General features: G+C 45.4%; 1 protein-coding gene across 2 annotated transcripts in view; it reads right to left on the bottom strand.

Moving 5' to 3' along the window:
- Positions 1-22,151, bottom strand: part of CEP290 (centrosomal protein 290) — a 1,276,764-nt gene that overhangs the window by 589,421 nt on the left and 665,192 nt on the right. For both annotated transcript variants that reach the window (XM_069229617.1, XM_069229618.1), the window contains 2 exons: positions 15,850-15,957; positions 14,954-15,153 (listed from right to left, as the gene is read on the bottom strand). In XM_069229617.1, the coding sequence (XP_069085718.1) occupies positions 14,954-15,153; positions 15,850-15,957 (308 nt within the window). The remainder of the gene's footprint in view (positions 1-14,953; positions 15,154-15,849; positions 15,958-22,151) is intronic.

The raw sequence follows: 22,151 nt of genomic DNA, 5'->3' as shown, positions 1-22,151 counted from the left end.
ACATGGGATTGTGCAACTAGCACTGGAATAGGTGTAGTTGCAAGATTCCAACATGTTTGATACCAAATATGCCTAGGTTCAGAGAAGTCATTATGAAGCTGGACTACTTGTGTTGACCAGTGTTCACTACATACTTTAAGATGGCTTCCCCGCAGTTACACAGCCCAGTAAATGGAGCCTGGGGTTTGTAGGGACACGTCTGCTCATGCAGGGGTGCCGTCACACTCAGGACCATGCACCCTGCCCAAGGGCTGAAGGAACTACCAGAGGGCTGATTCACAGTGTCCAGGTGCAGTGACTATGATATAAGGCAAGCCTTATATCTGAAGTGAAATGTGCATCCACCATTTCACGTAGGCTATAATGGCAGGCCTGAAGACACAGATTGCATGGGATCCTATGGGTGGCATAACACATGCTGCAGCCCATGGAAGACCCCTGGTGTGCCAATGCTCCAGGTTCCCAAGTACCATACAATAGGGACTTACATGGGTACACCAGTATGCCAATTGTGGGGTATAAAAGCTATCCAACAACCAAATTTAAGGGAGAGAGCACTGACACAAGGTCCTGATTAGAACGAACCCAGTGTCCCACAGTCTAAATACATTGACACCAGGCAAAAAGTGGGGGTAACTGTCAGCAAGATGCTACTTTCCTACAGGCAGCACTGTGTGGGCTTGGTGAGGGGTCTCTGAGGGTGGCACAACAGGTGCTACATCCCTCCAAGACCTACCTTAGTACCCCAGGCCCTAGATACCAGGGGTACCATTTACTCACATTGGTAGCTAAAGAGTTTGACATTTGTGCAAAACAACTCTGCAGTTTCAGGGAAAGAGATCTGGCCCTGGGAACCTGGTTAGCAGGAACCCAGTGCACTAACAGTCAATGCCACATCAGAAACCAGGCAAAATGTGGGGCCTAGCCATCTAAAAAAGGGTGCTTACGTACACTGATGTTCCCCATTTGTCTCATCAACCGACTGACAAAGTGAAGAATTCTTCTTCTTATGCTTTTTTCCCCGAGTGTCCCGATGACCTCAAATAGGAAGAAGAGGATATGGGGCTCCCAGATCGGCCCCACAAACTCCTACTCAACCGGTACCGAGACCTTCGCGGAGTCACGCGTGCTAGTGTTGCCAACTGCTGGTCCGCAAGCAGATATAGGGACCACTCCCTCAAAGCCTTCTGTGCCATGGCCCGGCAGTCAGAGCACAACTTGGAATCATGGTTGAGTTCGAGGCCACAGAGACAAAGGAGCTGGGGGTCAGTGACCGACATGGCATGGTGACAGGTGGCTCAGGGTTTAAACCCAGTCTTCCTCTAAGACATCTCAACACATAAAGAAAATATCACAACAAAAAGTTGAAAAAAGGCCTGTCAAAAAGCGACAGAGGGGCAACTCACTCCGTATCTGCACTAACTGACATAGAAAGAAAGGAACTGATGCCTGTGCGCCTGGGTGGCGCCTATATAGGTGACCTCGACATCACATCCCGCGCCAAGAACAGCAGGCAGAGCCGAATGGAGCCACCCGACAGCACGTGCCATGGGTATTTCTCAGCAAAAGTTTCCAGATCCATCCTGTTACTGGGAAAATCAAAGGTAAATAATCTGCAGCTAGAAGTCTCTGTCAGATTGGTTGTTTTGAAGCTGATTTAAATTTCAAAGTCTGTAATACTCAATTTAAAGTGTATGTGGCCAAGTATGGTGGATGTTTACTTGGACGGCCACAGGAAAGAGAACTGGGAATTATCTGAGATCCCAATCATCCTGATCAAGTATTGTGTGTGGAGAATGGTGAAGGTGGAGACAAACTTGAATTGTGGAAGAGTAGATATTCTGAAGTTTTATGCAACACGCTAGGTTTGTTGAAGAGTTTCAAACATAGAATAACATTGTGTAAGGATGCAAGGGCGACTTTGAACAAGGTGTATCTGGTACCATTAACTTTGAGAAAGGAGTTAAGAATGGAGCTGCATAGGTTATGCGAGCAAGGAATAATAGAGCATACTGAGGTGTCAGAATGGTTAGTACCTATGGTATTGGCTCTTAAGGCTGGTGGAGGGTTGAGAAAGCTTGTGGATTTCAGAGATCTAAACAGGATTATTTGGATTGATTGCCATCCTCTTCCAAATATCAATCAGGGTGTAGAAGTATATTTGTCCCTAGATGCATCCTCAGCATATCATAAGATTGCCCTGGAGGAAGAATCTAAATCATTAACCTGTTTCGTGACACCAGAGGGAGCATACAGATTTTGTTGTATGCCGTTTGGGCTCACTTCAGGGGTGTTTCAAAGAGCAAGGCGCCTACTGCATGAAGCTGAAGAATGAAATTTCCATTGCTCATTATCTCAAGCCATTTGATGCCAAATTGTCTAAAATCATAATGACCAATGCGAGTAATTATGGTTTGGGTGCTGTGTGAATGCAAAACAATAAGGACGAAAATGTGATTATGGCCTATGTGTCCTGAATATTAAGGCAGGCTGAACATAATTATTCTGTTATAGAAAAGAAGGCACAGGTTTGTTAAAGGGGGATTTCACACTTCAGGCAGTACGTTTGGGAAAGCAAGTTTGCGCTGAGAACAGATCACAAATCCTTGGTGGATGTGTTTACCACAAAAGGGGCACAAAGACCTACTCCTCTTATTGCCCTATAATTATAAAGGTTGCAAGAATACAACTTTGATGTGGAGTAATCTGCCAGGAATCAAGAATTCACGGCAGATTGTTTGTCATGTTTGCCATTAACAGTGTTGGTTCTGGAGGGGGCCTTGTGCCCAGTGTGCTTCATCCTGGCAAGGAGGGGGTGAGTGGATGGCTTCTTCCACAGTTTCTGGCGTGGGCTTTGTGACCAGTGTGTTTCATCCTGGCAAGGAGGGGGTGAGTGGATGGCTTCTTCCACTGGTTCGGAAGGGGGTTTTGTGCCCAGTGTGCTTCATCCTGGCAAGGAGGGGGTGAGTGGATGCCTCCTTTCCACTGGTTCTGGAGGGGGCTTTGTGCCCAGTGATGCAGAATTTTCGGAGTGCCAGGTCACAGTCTCTCACCTGGGAGTCATATCCACAGGATGTATTACACTTCATGGAGGCAGGACTACACACTGCCCACCGGCGGCGACAGCTGCTCAGTGGTGGCAATGCCAGTGCTGGTGTTGGTGCTGGCAGTGGTTGTGGAGAGACTCCAGCCCTTCCCCTGCAGCCTTGGACGGTTGCCCACTGGGGCTGCTGCTGCTGGCAGTGGTGCTGGTGGTGGTGCTGATGGCGGTGCAGGTGGCGGTGCTGGCAGTGGTGGGGTGAGGCTCCAGTCCTTCCCCTGCAGTCTCAGACGGCTACCCACTGGGGCTGCTGTTGGCAGTGGTGCAGGTGGCGGTGCTGATGGCGGTGCTGGCAGTGGTGGGGTGAGGCTCCAGACCTTCCTGTGCAGCCTCAGACGGCTGCCCACTGGGGCTGCTACTGTTGGCAGTGGTGTTGGTGGAGGTGCAGGTGGCAGTGCTGATGGCGGTGCTGGCAGTGGTGGGGGGAGGCTCCAGACCTTCCCCTGCAGCCTCGGACGGCTGAAGTGCCATGGTTGGTGTTGGGGGCTCAGATTCTGTCACAGCACCAGGCCTCCGGTCCCTCCTGCCTGCAGGGGCAGGTCCTTTGCCCTTGCTGTCTGGTGGAGCCTCCTTGCCCGTCCCCTTGGAAGCTGGTGGTGCCACTTTGCACTCCCCCTTGTAAGCTGGTGGTGCCTCCTTGCCCTTGGCAGCTTGTGGTACATCCTTGCCCTTCCCCCCTTGGCAGCTGGTGCAGGCACACTGCCAGTGCTGATGGGTGTCTCCTTGGAGTATCTCACACCTGCAGTAGCTGCCGGAACTATAGTGGCCTGGACTGGGTGGCTGAGGTGCTAGCCTGGGCTCTGCCCACCCTGGCCCGACATGAAGGACGGGGGTCGGAGGGGTAGGGAAGAGGTCAACGGCAGAGAGGGCGGGAAGAGGTCAACGGCAGAGAGGGCGGGAAGAGGGTGAAGGTTTGGGAGTGGAGGAAGAGGGAGTGGTTGTAGGAGGTATCTGTCTGCTGAGTTTGGGTGCAGGTGCATGGGTTGGATGCTGTTGTGAGGTGGATGGCTGTTGGGTGTCTGAGTGCTTGTGTTTGTGTACTTTGGGAGAAGGGGGCACAGACACAGTGGGAGAGGAAAAAGGGGACGTGTGCATGGATGTGGGGGTGGTGACTGCCAGTGAGGGTTGTGTAGTGATAGGCGTGATGGTGATGGTGATGGAGGCAGTGGGTGTGGATGTAGTGCATGCAGGTGTGAGTGGAGACACTACTGGGAGGGAGGTGGACGGGGAGGAGGAGGGGGACGCAGTGGAGGCAGTGGTATGTCAGCATCTAGATGGTGTTTGTGTGAGTGCCTGTGGGATGATGTGTGGGGCTTGTGTTTGCCTGAGTCACTCCTGTGTGTTTATCTTGGGTGCATGCTGGTCTGAATGTGTGCTTGGGATAGGTTGGGGTTCAGGGGCATGAGATTGGGAAGAGGAAGTTGGAGGGGAGAGGCTAGAGACAGGAACAATGGCTGCCATCAGGGAGGAGGCCAGAGCCTGGAATGGTCTCTGTTTGGCCGCCACGCCAGAGTGAGTGCCCTCCAGGAATGCATTTGTATGTTGCAAATGCTCTGCCAGGCCCTGGATGGCATTCACTATGGTTGACTGCCCAACAGAGATGGATCGCAGGAGGTCAATAGCCTCCTCACTCAGGGCAGCAGGGATAACTGGGGCAGGGCCTGAGGTTCCTGGGGCGAAGGAGATGTCCACCCTCCTGGGTGAGAGGGCACGGGAAACTCACTGAGGGGCTGCTGGGAGGGCGGCGGCTGTGCCTGTAGTTGGGGTGGTCACAGAGGTGCCTATTACCACTAGGGAGCTTCCATCGGAGGAGGTATCACTTTCAGAACTGTCCCCTCCAGTCTCCGTCCCACTGGTGCCCTCACCATCAGTGGGTTCGGCCTCATGGGCCCTGTGGGATGCAGGTCCCTCCGTTGTCGGTGCCTCTGCTCCTCTGCCAGATGATGCTAATGCACAGAAGGACAGGATGGCAAAACAGAAAGGGGGGGAAGAGACAGAGGATACAGTTGGTCAATGGCAGCAACAACACCACCGTTGGCGTATGCAGCATACAGGGAACAGCCCTATGCACTAGGCAATGCACTACCAGTCACAATGCTAGTCACCAGGCTATGGACAGTAATACCTAACGCCAGTTGCAGCATATATGAGACCCACAGAGCCGTGCCCAGTAGTGGATGCCCACTAGCTTGTTTGGAGGTGGAGTTCATCAGCCCCTACCCAACATGGAACCTACCCTGCAATGTCCGGCCTGCCCTAGGGGCACCAACAGGCGCACATCCCCCACCCAGAGACCACCCCACAATGCACAAGTAGTATATTGGGAACTGTACTCACCCCCTTGCCCTCAAGCACCCATCCAGCTCCGGATAGGCCACCGCTAGTATGCGGAACATCAGGAGGGTCAGGTTTCGACGGGCATCCCTTCCTCGTTGGGAGGCCATACCCAGCTGGGCCTCTGTCGTATTCCATGCCCAGCATCTCAGGTCCTCCCACCGTTTGTGAAGGTGAGTGCTCCGCCTGCCGTAGACCCCCAGGGTCCGCATGTCCTTGGAGATGGCACGCCATATACCCTTTTTTTGATGGACGCACACCTGCAGAGGAAATACACATAGAAAAAGGGTATCAGTCATACCATCTGGCCTGTTACGCTATTGGCCCACCATAGCCCTCCCATCCCCTTACGCACATACATTGCCCACCAAACATGCAGCATGCAGCCCAGCACCCCTCAACCACCCTCCCTTACATGAGGCCCTCACATACAGCACTCCTTGCATCGTGCGGACAGTGTACTCACCTGTTGGTCTGGAGGCCCATACAGCATTCGGTACTGGGGTAGGACCCCATCCACCAGTCTCTCCAACTCTGCAGCGGTGAAGGCAGGGGTTCTTTCCCCAGTGACTCGAGCCATGGTCGGTTCCAGACACAGGTCACAGCAGCACTTGCAGTGCAGGCCATCTCCTGTTGAAGGTCAGGTAGCAAGTGAGTGAACCGATAGAAAATGGCGGTCACGTCCGCAGCGGTGCGTACCATCACCGCCGGCATACATCACCATTGGCTACTGTAACCCATATGGCCTAATGTTAACCAATGAGGAGTTGCACGGCGATACTCGACATTACCTAATTTCCACCCGTCCATCCACACAGGACAGGCGGCTGCCATTTCAGGGGGGAAGGCCATGGCACCTAACTGCGTCACACCACACATAGGCACAATTTGGGCCTAAACATCAACATACTGTTTCTGTCACAACATGCAATGCACTGTACATTTAGGAAATGTTAACTGACCAGATGCTCATAGTTTTGCCCCCTAGATTACAACCGTAGAGGATGAATAGGAGATGGAGACATCCCCCTACGTACAGGCCCCTGGTGGACTTGGCAACAATGGAGGACAGGCACATTAGCCTCACCTACAGACTTGATAGGGCCACAAACCAACAGCTGTGTGCCCAATTGGAGCCAGACCTGATCTCTGCTATCCGTCACCCCACTAGGATAACCCTTCTTGTGCAAGTCCTATCTGTGCTCCATTTCTTGGCAACTGGCTCCATCCAAGTGACAGTGGGCTTGGCAGCAGGAATGTCACAGCCAATGTTCTCAAACGTGCTGACCAGAGTGTTGGTTGCCCTGATGAAACACATGTGCAGCTACATCGTTTTCCCCCAGGTGGAGGATTTGGCCACAGTGAAAGCTGACTTCTATGCAATGGATATATCCCCAACATTATTGGGGCAACAGATGATACACATATTGCCTTTGTTCCATTCCCTACCCCCGGAGAAATGAACAGGTGTTCAGAAATCGAAAGAGCTTTCATTCTATGAATGTGCAGATAGTGTGCCTGGCGGACCAGTACATCTCCCGTGTGAATGCAAAGTATCCTGGGTCTGTGCATGATGCCTTTATCCTGAGGAATAGCAGCATTCCATATGTGATGGTTCAACTCCAGAGGCACCGGGTGTGGCTAATAGTTGAGCCCATGGTCCCCACCCAGTGGATGCTGGTGTATGGGTGTGGGGTTGGCCCTAAGGGTTAGTGTCTGGCTAACAGGTATCCCTCAGTATTTGCAGGTGACTCTGGTTATCCCAACCTCTCATTGCTACTGACCCCAGTGAGGAATGCCAGGACAAGGGCAGAGGAATGTTACAATGAGGCACATGGGCGAACAAGAAGATTTATAGAGTGAACATTTGGCCTCCTGAAGGCCAGGTTTCAGTGCCTCCATCTAACAGGTGGTTCCCTGTGCTACTCTCCCAAGAAGGTGTGCCAGATCATCGTGGCATGTTGCATGTTGCACAACCTTGCCTTACGGCACCAGGTGCCTTTTCTGCAGGGACAACAGAACAGCAATCATTCAACAGTACTTCCAATGATACACAGGTAAGACACTGTAACTTCACCTACCATTACAGTTTTGTGGTGTAAATTTTAACTAGCAGGCTGCTATTCCCACTACTATGGCCAATTACTATACCCTTTGACATGTCTATTTCCAAATATGTGTGCTCCAATCTGGCTCCTGGTGTACTGACTGCAGCAAACTACAGGTCATACTTAAGTATACATTACAGTACAGTTGAATTGCAGTGCCTACAGATTGTGAAACTAATACATAGTTCAATCACTTGAAAGACACAATACTTGCATTTTTTACAATGATGTTTATTCATGTTCTAATAAGTGGAAGGGGTATTGCTATAGGCTGGGGGTGGTGGAGGAGAGTCCAGGATAGAGTCCAGTCTATTTGTATCACAGGTGCATTGTCCAAGGGGGCATAGGAAGTAGAGCAATGGCAGTTCAAGGTGGACAGGGTGACAGAGTGGGACACAAGCGAAACAGTCAGGAGAGTCTTATTTCCTGGTGGGGGTCTTGGCAATGTTCTCTGGCTTCTGCCTGGATTGCAGGGACCATTTGTGGGGTGGTTCTCCTTCTGCAGGGGTGGGGTGCTGGTGGCCTGTTGTTCCTGTGGTGGGGCCTCCTCGCCAATAGCGTCAGCGGAGGCTGAGGGCTGTTGATCGGTTTGGCTAGTGTCAGGCGCCGGTTGGTGTGCCACTGCCTCCCTCATGGTGTTGGCCATGTCTGCCAGCAATCCTGCCATGGTGACCAGGGCGGTGTGGATGTCCCTCAGGTCCTCCCTGATCCCCAGGTATTGTCCTTCCTGCAGCCGCTGGGTTTCCTACAAATTGGCCAGTATCTGGCCCATTGTCTCCTGGGAATGGTGGTATGCTACCAGGATGTTGCTGAGTGCCTTGTGGAGAGTTGGTTACCTGAGACTGTCCTCCCCCTGTCGCACAGCAGTCCTCCCAGTTTCCCTGTTGTCCTGTGCCTCTGTCGCCTGAACCGTGTGCCCACTGCCACTGACCCCAGGTCAAAAGGGCTATTTTCAAACACTTTTATAACATCTCAAAACTATATATTTCGCCCCACAGAGAGTATGGCAATGTCTCTAAACATGCTTATTTAAGCCTCAAAATTGATGATTCACTTCAACATATATTGAAGAATTAAAAGATGCAACAACTGAAAACTTTCTATTTTGGACCTTGTGATACCGCGGGTCAATGATTTTCATAAAAAAATCTGACCATTAACCTTGAGTTCAAAATGACTCCAAATGCTGTTTGAATCACTCCTGCAGGGTACAAACAGTGTTTAAGGCCTTAATGTTACCAACCGGGACATTTTCATTCACTTTTACAAAATCAGAAAATTAGGCATTTTGGCACCTTGAGAGCATGGCAATGACTCTAAACATGCTTATTTAAGCCCCAAAAGTGATGATTCACTTGAACATATCATAAAGAATTAAAAGATGCAACAACTGAAAACAGTCCATTTTGGACCTTTCTGAAGCATTTCGTGGGTCTGTGGAACAATGATTTTCATCAAAAGTTTTACCTTTTTGCTTGAATTCAAAATGACTGCAAATTATGTTTAAATCACTTCCCGCAGTGCACAAACACTGTTTAGTGCCTCAATGTTAGCAAATCAACCATTTTCTTTAACTTTGACAAAATCTCTATACTATACACTTTCCACGTTTGAGATCATGAAAATGGCAAAAAAAAAACTGATTATTTAAGCTCCAAAAGTGATGGTTCACTTCAGCAAATCATAAACAGTTAAAAGATGCAACAATTGAAAACGGTCCATTTAGGAACTTCCTGAAGCATTTCTTAAGTCCGCGGGTCATCGATTTTCATTAAAAATATTACTTTTTGCTTGAATCCAAAATGACTCCAAAAGATGTTTAAATCACTTCCGGAACGTTTAAGCACTGTTTAAGGTCTCATTATTAGAAAAAGGGCCATTTTTATTCACTTTTATAAAATCTCAAAACTATGCATTTTGGCCCCATTGAGACCATGGCAATGTCTCTAAACACGATTATTTAAGACCCAAATGCGATGATTAACTTTAACGCGTCATAAAGAAAGATGCAACAATTGAAAATGTTCCATTTTGGACCTTCCTGAAGCATTTTGTGAGTCTGTGGGTCAAATATTTTTTTCCACAAATCTGACCATTTAGCTTGAATTCAAAATGACTCCAAATGCTGTTTAAATTACTCCTGCAGGGTATAAACAGTGTTTAAGGCCTTAATGTTACCGAGCGGGCCATTTTCATTCACTTTTACAAAATCACAAAATTAGGCATTTTGGCCCCTTGAGAGCATGGCAATGTCTCAAAATATGCTTATTTATACCCCAAACATGATGATTCACTTCAACATATCATAAAGAATTAAAAGATGCAACAATTGAAAATAGTCCTTTTGGCTTGAATTCAAAATGCCTCCAAATGATGTTTAAATCACTTCCAGCAGTGCACAAACACTGTTTAAAGTCTCAGTGTTACCAAATCGGCCATTTTCTTTCACTTTTATAAAGTCTCAAAACTAAACACTTACGAACTTTGAGATCAAGAAAATGGCACTAAACATGATTATTGAAGATCGTGTGTGTTTGTGTGGTGGCCTGGGGTCCCTGTAGTGGTGGACACACTGCTGATTGATATGTCCTGGGGACAGAGGCATGGGCCCGCTGGGTGGGTGCTGTGGTGGTGTTTCCTAAGGGGGGAGGCTTTGTGGTGGTATGGGACTGTGCCTGGATAACCGACTGTCCGGAGGTCCCTGATGGGCCAGGTTGGTCATCCTGATCCAGGCGAGCAGAGCTACTGTCATCACTGTGGGCCTTTTCTGGGTGGGGACTGGATGTTGCTGGTACCTCCTCTCCGATGGATGACGTTGTGTGGGGATGTAAATGCAGTGTTATTGTTTCTGTGTGTGACATCGTGTGCATGGGTGTGTAGCCCTCTATGGTTGTGAGTGCCTTGTCAGCTTTGCCTTGTGTGAGTAGTTATTTTGTGGGCTAGATGATTCTCTCTCTAGTGTGCATGCAGTGGTGATGGGTGTTCATGCCGGGCTGTGAGTGGTGTCCATGCATTGGTGGTGCATGCAGTGCTGGGTACTGGGATGGGTGGGTTGTGATTGTGGGGTGTATGTGAGGTGGTGGGGTGATGGGGGTGGGGGTATGTGATGGCATGCAGGTAGAGGAGTGAAAGTAATAGAGAGTTGACTTACCAGAGTCCAGTCCTCCTGCTACTCCTGCCAGGCCCTCAGGATGAGTATTGCCAAGACTTGCTCCTCCCATGTTTTTAGTTGTGGGGCAGGAGGTGGGGGTCCACCGCCAGTCCTCTGTACTGCTATCTGATGTCTTGCTACGACGAAATGCACCTTCCCCCGTAGGTTGTTCCACCTCTTACTGATGTCATCCCTTGTTCTTGAGTGCTGTCCCACAGCTTTGACCCTGTCCATGATTCTCCGCCATAGCTCCATCTTCCTAGCGATGGATGTCTGCTGCACCTGTGATCCGAATAGCTGTGGCTTTACCCTGATGATTTCCTCCACCATGACAGTTAGCTCCTCCTCTGAGAACCTGGGGTGTCTTTGTGGTGCCATGGGTGTAGTGTGAGTGGTGTGTGTGCGAGGGTGTTTGGGGTGATGTGTTGGGGTGTGTGCTGTGAGGTGCATGGACGGTGTATGGGTGATGGTGTTCTGTGGCTTTGGTTGTGTGGGTGATCTTGCTGTTTCTCTCTCTAGTGGCAATTTTTGTTAGTCGGAAAGGGATGTGGGTAATGTGGGTGATTGTTTAATAGTGGTGTGGGTGTGGTATGTGTATGTGTGTCAGGTGTGTGTAGTTTGAATTGTCCAAAGTGGTGCTGTTTTGTATGTGTGTGTGTATTTTGAGTGTGGCGGTAAGTACCACCAATGGTTTACCGCGGTTGAATGTCCGCTGTGGTGATTCGTGGGTCATAATGTTGTGGGCATAGTTCTGTTGGCGTAACGGTGTGGGTTTTGATACCCCCAGTTTATCACTGACCTTTGGGCTGGCAGACTTATGTGTGTGTCTGTATAGTGACGGATTGCTATGTGTGGGACATAATATGGGTAGCGGTATACCGCCGCGGTAGCGGTATGTTGGCGGCAATCAGCATGGTGGTAAGTGGGTCTTACTGCCAATGTCATAATGAGGGCCTAAGTCTGATGGAATTCTGGAAAAAGTGATGCGGTTTGTGAAACAAGGTTGGCCACACAAGAGGAATTTGGAGGATAGGTTGAAGCCTTCTGAGGCTGCTAAGAATGAGTTGTATATCCATGATGAGATTCTTAAAAGACTTGACATGTTGGTGGTGCTCTCAAAACTTAGGAAAGAGGTTTAAGAGTTGGCTCATGAAGGGCATATTGGAATGAGCGTGGGCAATAGAAGAATCAGGAAGCATTTTGGTGGCCACATTTGGATTGTAATGCGGAGGGCATGGTAAGGCAATATTTGAGTTGTGTGAGTGATAAGTCGTAAGAAGTAATGTCCCAACCCTCTCAAGTCTTTAACAAAGGTTGAGGGACCTTGGGAAAAATTGCTTTGGCTATTGTGGGGCCTTTTACTACACTGGGTTCAGGAGCCATTTTTGCATTGGTGGGTATTAGTATGTTTCCACATTGGCCAGAAGTTATGTTTGTACAATATGTTGAAGCTAAGATTATTATTGAGTTTCTAGAAGCAGTTTTTGTCAGGGAAGGTGTCCAGATGTAAATTGTTAAGGATAATAGGGTTGAGTGGTATCAAAGAGATGATGTTGTTTTTGCAAAAACTTGATACACATCACACAAGGGCATCTGTTTATTATTCCCAGGGAAATGCCATACTGGAGAGGTGGAACAAGGTATTGAAGGAAGGGTTGCAGATGGCACTAGATGAGGGTGGTGATTGTAAAAGGGCTTCAAAGAGAATGTTGTGGACTTACAGAGTTACACCTAACACTGTCACTAGAGAGACACCGTACAAATATATGAGGAGAAAAGAGTTTTGTTCTAAATTAAGGGCAGGATGGGTGCAGAAATTGAAATGTAGTAAAGCTGAAGGTTAAGTGGGTGTTAAGTGTAAAACATTTTTGGACATGGTTGGAAGAAAGGGATTGGATTCAAGTCAATTTGGGACATTTTGTGAGAAAGGGGATGTTGCAGTTTGAGGGCAGTTGAAGGTCTGTGGTTGAATTATCAGATGGTAATGCATGGAATATGAAGATAATTGCTAAATTACCCAAATAAACATGAAATGAACTTTGGAATGGAGACATCCAAGGAGTCTTCAAGATGGAAAACTAGTGTATGATAGGAATCTAGGAGAATGAAAAGGAGCCCAGAGTGGATGAAGGACTTTAAGCTAAACTAATATGGTTTTCCCAACTATTGTAGTTTTTTTTTGTTCCTTCATTCTTTTAAATGGTTTGTTGAAAGGGGAAGAAATGTGGCATCTGCGCTCATGCCTTGCATGAAATGTAGAACTAGTGAAGGTGAGGCAAGAGAGTTAGGGGTGGTTGGAGGCTGACTGAGTGGAGGAGGCAGCAGACCTCCATGTGCTATTATCTGTAATAAAATGAATAATGACCTTAAACTGACCCTGATGTTTCACCAGGGTGAGGAATTTGAATTGTGCTCATTTGTGTTTGGGTAGCCAGTGGAGCTCCTTCAGGTGTGATGTAAGTGAGGTGAGGGGGGTCGAAAGTATTTCTGGCAGCAGAGTTCTGAATTGTCTGCAGCATTCTGGTGAGTTTGTTTGTTGATTTCACTATACAGAGTTTTACGGTAGCCCAAATTGCTTGTGACCAGGGCTTGCAAGATAGTTTTCCAGGGACTGATTGGGAGCCATTTGAAAATCTTACTCAGTATCTTTAGTGTATGAAAGCATGAGGTTTTGACATGGGCGGTCATGTTGAGTTTGCAGTTGATGACGATACTGAGGTTTTTGGCGTGGGTGAAGGGGATGGGTGTCGGTCCTAGCTCTGTTGGCCAACCAGTGGAGTTCCACGGTAAAGTGCTCTTCCAAAAGATCATGATTTTGGTCTCGTCAATGTTCAGCTTTAGATAGATTTATCCACTTTCAGTCATGCAGGCTCTGGGAGTCTTGTCCATGAGGGAGAGAATGAGCTGTGTATCACTGGCATAGGAACAGACAGCGGAGAAAAGCTTTTGCTAAGAACTACTGGTAAGGACCATGTATTCTCAACCCAAAGGCTGGAGGAGAGTGTCAGTCTCCTATAACCAGCTCTGAGTTGATATCAATATTAAGGCAGATGTAGAGTAATGGTGAGGCTGTAGGACCTCTTGTCATTCACTACTCTAGTGCCATGTAGTGTTACTCAAGGCTTTCCTCTGTACACCATTCTGCTCAGTATCTGCAAGGTTTAGCTAATGGTGCTGCTCTAGTGTTATTGTTTCATTTTCCATGCAAATGCTGATGACATGGAGGTGTGTGTATATATATATATATATATATATATATATATATATATATATATATATGTACAAGTATGTTTGAATTGAGGAGGAGGGGGATAAACTAACCACTGTGTCATGGTGGTTGCCAGTTCTTGGGGGGTGGATGGGCAAGATGGCCTGAAGGTCAGTGGCAGAATCAATGGTCCTGGAGACTCAACAAGTGCTACCTAACTACCTCAGTGGGTTTCTTCCATACCTGCATGATTTAAAGTTTACTGTGTTTACAAAATGTAGTTGGGCAGGATTTGGCACTTTATGCTCTGGTTAGTTAAACTAGTCTACCTCTGGAGACCTCTACATTTTAAATAGTTGGAAAATCACAATGGGATAAAGGCCCCACATCCAATTATGTTTAAAGATGAGTGAGAACACTTTTCTGTATTGGACCCCAACTCCAGAAAAATGGGTGGCCTTTATGGAAAAGCCTTGTAGAAAGGTTTCACAATGTGCGAAACACTGCCTTTCTAAACACCTTCAACATACCACTACTACTACTACACTTCTTTAAACATTGTATGCCTGTTGTATTGTATGGTAATACAAAACACATGCTTTCTTTGAGTCTGAGAAACAAGAGTCATAAAAACCAGCCTTATCGGCTTTAGCTCAACAGATTTATACAAAGCGGAGTTTCCTTGTCTAACACGATATAACTTACAGTCAGAGCCTCTGTATAGTTTCCCAACTTTGTCTGGGGCAATTGAGCTTGAGAATCCTTTACATAGAAGTTCAGTCCTTTTGAAAGACTATCATCTCTGGCCCACCATACATGATTCTGTCACCTTACTTTGTTTTTTTCAGCATGTCTAACATCTGCCCTTGATCTAGTAATCACTATGTTCTCAAGCACTATGGAGAGAACACACTCTTGACATTCCAAACTTTGCTTGTAGCACCAATACAAAATTGGATTGATTATTGTCTCCATAAAAATTGAGAATTAGATCAAAGAACGTACACAAATTATTTCACTCTTAAATACTGACAGTTTTATTGATGACTTACTTGGACTTGATATTTTGAAATTCTTTGATTTTTGCGATACTCATTTGCTTTTGCCGCTCTAGTTCTACTGACATTTTCTTTAGTCTGTCAGTCAGAGATGCAAGAGTGTTGTCTTGCTCTGCCACAGTCTGCTCCATTTCCACCAGTCTCATCAAGTGTTTGTTTGTTGGAACTGACACAGTTGTCTTTTTCATTAATTCCTATGCAAGGTAGCACAATTAGTTGACATTCAGTGAACAATGTAATAGCAATAGAGGAAACAATACATTTTTCAAACTACCCATTCCTATTGTGTTAGGCAGCTTTAATTACACAGTACTAGTCAACAACATACATAAATGAATGGGGGATCAGGCAGAGTCCATGGTCCGACAACAGAAAAACATTTGGTATATGATCTGAAGTAATTCAGAAATGCTTTATTTCTGGTGGTAGCAACTTCTAATAATATCAAGGGGTGCCAAATACAAAGATGTAGGACTGCTAAGTAAAGGGAAGGCCCACTCACAGAAATATTGTACTCTGTGCTGCAGAGAGGAGAGAGTACTTTCCTCCCACCAGCTCAAGACATTACTGGGTAACCAGCAGTCTGGAGTTTGGGAGAAGGAAGGTAGAAGTGGAAAGAGAAAAGTCTGTGTTTTCCCTTTCCCTCCTGCACATGGAAAGCGATATAATAATCAAGATTAGTACATGTTTTCAAAAAGTGTGTATAATAAAAGTTCTTCATTCGCATACCCAGTTTTTTTATACAGTTATCACAAGGAGTCTTTAAACATAACTACATTCACATCATTCAGTTACATTTAGTTTTTGATATACCAGATGTCATACTGTCTACAATGAGCAGGGCAGAGAAGTGCTAATCAAAAATGATTCACATCTCAACAAAATCTTACCAGAGCAGTGTGCTTAAATTTATTAAGTGAAGTTTCTGAATAAAGATCTAGCTTCCTATGGAGGACTTGGAGGTCTTCTTCATGCTTCTTTGCACTTTCTTCTTGCTCCTGTAAGTACAAAATGATCACTAACTTTTTTGCCACATATGATTTCATGTCCAAAATAAGACAGTTGGGAGAACATACTCACTGTACTGGCACTAGTAGTCACAGTCTTAAGCCCCACCACCATTTCTATTTTTACCTACAGGATGTCAGTTCCTCGTATAGATAGTGCACAAATGGTGGTAACTGTTTTTTTAGGCCAACTGGAAGCCCAGTATATGCACATTTACTTTATTCCCTATTGCACTAAGACCCTGCTACCCATAATCCCGCCATCCAGTTACCTATGTTTGACTATGTGATAGAATAGATTGATATATAAGACTTGACCGAAATTAATAGCTGAAGTTCACAATCGAGGTGTAATGTTTGCAGAAAGGAGAAGCGCAGCAAATAGGAAAATACAGGACAGTCTTGATATTAGCAAAGATGCAAGGACACAGCATATCTTATTCATGGGGAGCCAAGGGACATTTAGGCTGTTATACAGGGACTGAGGTCTTTGAAGGTTTTAGGCCCTCTGTCATTTTAGCTATCGTTTTATACACGTTATTTTAGCAAACTAGGCCTGCCGCTGTGCACTTTAACCTAGATATGTTTTATTTAGCTTTGTTATATTATTTTAACATTAGCCACATTTGCGGTCTTGTTTTTTTTCCTCTATCTAGCTGTTCTTCGCCTAAGTCAGCACTGCGTCCTTAAACAAGACATCTCTTTCACTCTGTTCTTTTCTCAAGCCTGCAGTAAGATAGGTTGCCAGCAAAAGTAATACGCTTTGTCTCCAATGTTCACAGAAACAGACACACTCTTATGTGGGGATCCAAATTCAAGATGAACGATACAGTTAGAAGGAGACATTAAACGCGCAATTGACACCATTTTTTGGGACCGCGTCGTCAACATTTATGATGTTTTACTGGCCGAAAAAGATTGACCACCTGAATTTGTCCGTACTGGCCCATATATGGAAAAGATTACCAAAACTTCTTTCTCGCCTCTTGTTCCCGACAAGCTCGTAGAATCCTACGACATTGATTGGGCATTGGCGCAGGCACCTGCATTATACCGCACCTACGTAGGGTAGGATAAAGATCCCCCCTATCACGTAATTCCAATTAAGAATCAACCCCAACCTCAATACCCAATAAAACATGATGCTAAAGCACCAGTGAGGGAAATCCTCACACAACTGGAGGACCAGGGCATGATCAAACTCTGTGTCTTACTAATGAATAATCTTTTACTCTCTGTAGCTAAACCGGATCATTCATACATAACAGTCTTAGACTACAGACACCTAAATCGTCATACACGCACATATGCTAAACAAAACTCTCATAGCACAGCACTTATGAACGACATAGTGCGCAAAAAATTTGGATATTTCCAATGGCTTCTTCTGCCAAAATATAGTGCCTGAGAGTGGAGACCTAACAAGTTTCAGTGCACTAGGCTCCCAGAAAAATTATGTTGTTTACCACAGGTGTACAAGAACAGTCCAGGACTGTTCGCGGCTTGTGTAATTTCAATATTGCACAACATTGATTCTGAAGCATTGTCCTATGTAGATGATATTTACCTTAAGGACGATAAATTACTGCAACATCTAAGACGGGTAGTCAGCATTGTTGTAGGATTTGCTGACTTCGGCTATAAATTCAACTTAAAAAAAAAACAAAAATAGCCTTCCTTAGTGTCCTGTTTCTGGGATACGAATTATCAAGTGTAGGAAAGAGTCTAGCGCCACAATTCTTAGAAAAATGTGCACAGTTGCAACCTCCAAATACCATAAAAAAACTCCAGTCACTATTGGGTTTTCTAAATTTTGGCAGAACGTACATTCCAGATTATGCATCACGCATCAAACCCTTATCTGACTTGATACGTCCTGACTTTTCCAGTAACTTATGGACAGTCGAACACACACGCATCCTCAGAGCATTTCAACAAGACATGCTTACAGCACAACACTTACAAACAAGGGACAATAAAAAACATTTGGGCATCAGAGTAACTCCTGGTGCCATTGGTTTCACCTATGTAGCATAGCACTTATGAACGATATAGTGCACAAAAAATACAAAACAACATTGGATATTTTCAATGGCTTTTTCTGCCAAAATATAGCGCCTGAGAGTAGAGACCTATCAAGTTGCAGTGCACTATGCTCCCAGAAAAAAAAATCTGTTGTTTACTAGTGGGGTACAAGAACAGTCCAGGACTGTTTGCGGCTCGTGTAACTTCAATATTGCACAACATTGATCCTGAAGCATTGTCCTATGTATATGATATCTACCTTACGGACAATGAATTACTGCAACATCTAAGATGGGTAGCCCGCATTGTTGTAGGATTTGCCAACTTCAGCTATAAATTCAACTTTAAAAAAACAAAAATAGCCTTCCTTAGTGTCCTGTTTCTGGGATATGAATTATCAAGTGAGGGAAAGAGCCTAGCACCACAATTCTTAGAAAAATGTGCACAGTTGCAACCTCCAAATACCATTAAAAAAACTCCAGTCACTATTGGGTTTTCTAAATTTTGGCAGAACATACATTCCAGATTATGCATCACGCATCAAACCCTTATATGACTTGATACGTCCTGACTTTTCCAGTAAATTATGGACAGTGAAACACACGTGCATCCTCAGAGTATTGCAACAAGATATGCTTGCAGCACAACACTTACACACAAGGGACAATAAAAAACATTTGGTCAGCAGAGTAATTGCTGGTGCCATTGGTTTCACCTATGTAACATTCAATGAGGGTGTCACAGTCCCGATTGCATACAAATCACATTTGTACTCAACAGCGGAACAACACTTTGCTCCCACTGAGAAAATTCTAACTGCTGTTCAGATGGCTGTTATTAAAGAGAGACCACTAGCCCAGAGGAAACACATTATTGTCGTATCTCCAGTCCCAGCCCTTGAGACTGTTACCAAAGCCAGCGTTCCAAATGCTAAAGCATTACATCCATGTTGGATCCAAGGGGCAACATCTCTGACAGCCAATGATGTTGACTATATTTTTGACCCAAAGTTATAAACTCAAGAATTTTTGCAATATGAACTAAAATACCCAGTTCCCGCAAATACATTACTGTAAAGAAATGGCTCCCCTGTTGCAGTTACCCCCCACTTTTTGCCTGACACTGATGCTGGCTTGACTGAAGTGTGCTGGGACCCTGCTGACCAGGCCCCAGCACCAGTGTTCTTTCACCTAAAATGTACCATTGTTTACACAATTGGCACACCCCTGGCACACAGATAAGTCCCTTGAAAAAGGTACCAGTGGTACCAAGGGCCCTGTGACCAGGGAACTTTCGCGTCCCGTGGGTGGTTATTGTGGCCAATAAATACCAATGGGTGTCATAAATATTTTCTAATTCCACGGAAGGGTTTAGAACAAGTAGGCCTGACCCTCGCTATGTGTCATCTTAACACGTGGGTATAGTGACAACATACAGTGTGGGGAAACTATGCCAACAATGGTTCAAGAATTCCTCACTAGATGCTGTTAAAGAACATCTCAGTCTCCGGTTTAATAATACTGATTTACAGGATTTCCTGTTAGGCCACAGAAAACAATGCAGAAAGTGCTTCTTATATGCAGTCTATAATGAAATCTGGAAGCTTTTTCAACAAGCTGCTGCTGCCCGGTTCAGGCAAATAGATCAGGAAAATTTACTGAAGGCATGACCTGTTGTAGATAATGGGATTAATACCCTGTGCGACCGAATATACACCTTAAACAACATTGTTTCCTCTGCAATAGACATAGTACAGAGAAACATGTCCTCTTTACCCCGTGGACAGAGTCAACTAAGATCCCTTATGCAGTTAAGTTGGATGCTACAAACACTGAAAGCAGGTCGCGTTCCTTGGCAACACGTTAGAGCGACACATTTTCTACATTTAATTTAATGGGACAACAACTAATGGCTAAGAAGGAAGCGACTTATGTCATGTTAAATATTGAGAAATTATAAAAGTTGCCTTTCACTGCGGCTGAAATAGCATCTGCTGAGTGGTTACTATACAGGTTCATCAATCTGCCTATTTCAACACTTCAATTCACATCCTGCTTAAAACACATTTCAGTGGGCAGATATGAAAGGCTAGGAGATAGTTACATACACGAGGTGTGGGAGCTGCCCTTCTCGCACAAACGTCTCTGTGGCATGAAAGAGGTCTTTCTTAGCGGTAGTGAATGCTAGACTTCAGTCAGCCATTCGATAGTTTGTAAACAGTCGTCCTTGCATTTAACGCTTTGGCAGCAAACTTGGCTTGTTATCTGAAGGGAGTCCCAGTCCCCTCTATTAGACCTGCGTTCCAGGTGCTCTCGAATGGCAGCTATGTGCTCCTTAATAATGAGAGCTGTTGTGGGATGCAAGCTGGAATAGTCTATGTCGTTTTGGTCTCCAAAATTGTTACATGCTGCAGGAGTGTACTTTTTCCTCCTACACAACAGAGGGAAGTAGCTAAGATTTGGCCCCATATCGCTACTTCAAATGTGAACTTTGACAAGTTGAGTGGACTCAAGGCTTTATGTTTCAAAAACATGTGGCACTTACATCTGCACGCGAGACCTATGCGCTTCAGGATGCAAGGTCATCTGCAGAGATACAGTCCCTTTTAAGTACTAACTTTCTGAGACACTTTGATAAACTTGTGGGTCGGATATTTAACACATCCAGTACTACTGGAATTGCACATTTCTTTAAGGCTGTTGGTTCTGGTTTCATTCACACCTTCTCCTCTATATTCGGTTTAATACCATCAGCCATCCACTCAATATTTTCCAGTACTTTCGGGGAATTTCCGATAACTTTGGCTATAATAGGTGGCATTTTGCTACTGCTACTTTACAGCACAATGACTGTCCCTTTACAACAAGGAGGACTGAAAGCGTTTCCACCAGCGCAGCTGTGTCGTGAACGCACAATGCAGTACTTTGGAGCACCACTCCTGGAACAATTGGACTGTGACTGGTCTCAGTCATTTATACTGATTTTGCATTGTGTGCAGCCCGTGTTTCGGTGCCTTTAGTGCCCTTTTGGATGTGCACTGAAAGTTTGTCTTTCTACGCAGCGCTTGCTTTCATTGGACATTGATCTGTTGATGTTCTCGCTGAGCGCTCATTACCAGACATGCGCGTTGAGGGTGCGTTTGCTACCGGAAGCTGTTTATGAGTTGCCCTTTGTCGATCAAGCAGCTCTAAACTCACTGTTGGGCAACCACGGAATGCTGCTGCCTCGGCTGGAGCTCAGGCTTTGGAACATGAATCGCCTTGGTTTTCCTTGGAGAGGAACTTCCTACGTTACCACCTGCCGAAGTAGAAGATTTCTTATATTCAATTATCCCAGATTCAATTGGCGACTTTAAAACTGATTCTGACTTTTGAAATTCGGCTTGCTTGATGCCACAGTTAATATTTTAAACTCTCCTTTTCATACATGCTCAAGTGTATTAACTTGTCATCATTGACATTCTCATATATCTATGTATATGCTTTAAGATAAATTTTAGTAGCGTTTATATATTACATTAGGCTTTGCACCACTTTTGAACCGGCAAGTGGAGGGTGTTGTGTAGCCATTTAAGCTATATTTTTATACACATTATTTTAGCAAACTAGGCCTGCTGCTGTGCACTTTAACCTAGATATATTTTATTTAGCTTAATTATATTATTTTAACATTAGCCACATTTGCGGTCTTGTTTTATTTTTTCTATCTAGCTGTTCTTCGGCTAGGTCAGCACTGCGTTCTTTAACAAGACATTTCTTTTCTCAAGACTGCAGTAAGATAGGTTGCCGGCAAAAGGGGTACGCTTTGTCTCAAATGTTCACAGAAACATACACACTCTTACGTGGGGATCCTTTCTCGGAACATCAGCTGTTTTATTAAAAAAACACTACTTTGACCCATGCATGTTAGAGGGAGATTCCAGACAGATGACCACGACTTTATGCTGATGGATGATTGCTTCGCTACAGGCCTCTTTGCTCAGGTATGAGGGATGATGTCTTTCCAGGTGGAACCTGAAAGGCAGAATAAGAGCTTAACATGCTGTGCTCTAACTTAGCTTAGGTAGGAACCATTCCTAACAACCAAAGTGATAGAATGGTAGCGTTATTCTTGTGTTTTACTCTCCTTGTCACAATTTTAATCTTTTTGTGCTTTATCAT

This window comes from Pleurodeles waltl, chromosome 4_1 (assembly GCF_031143425.1).
Source record: "Pleurodeles waltl isolate 20211129_DDA chromosome 4_1, aPleWal1.hap1.20221129, whole genome shotgun sequence".
Classification (NCBI taxonomy): Eukaryota; Metazoa; Chordata; class Amphibia; order Caudata; family Salamandridae; genus Pleurodeles; species Pleurodeles waltl.
Note: the sequence above shows the minus strand (reverse complement) of the source record. Positions and strands in the feature narration are given on the sequence as shown.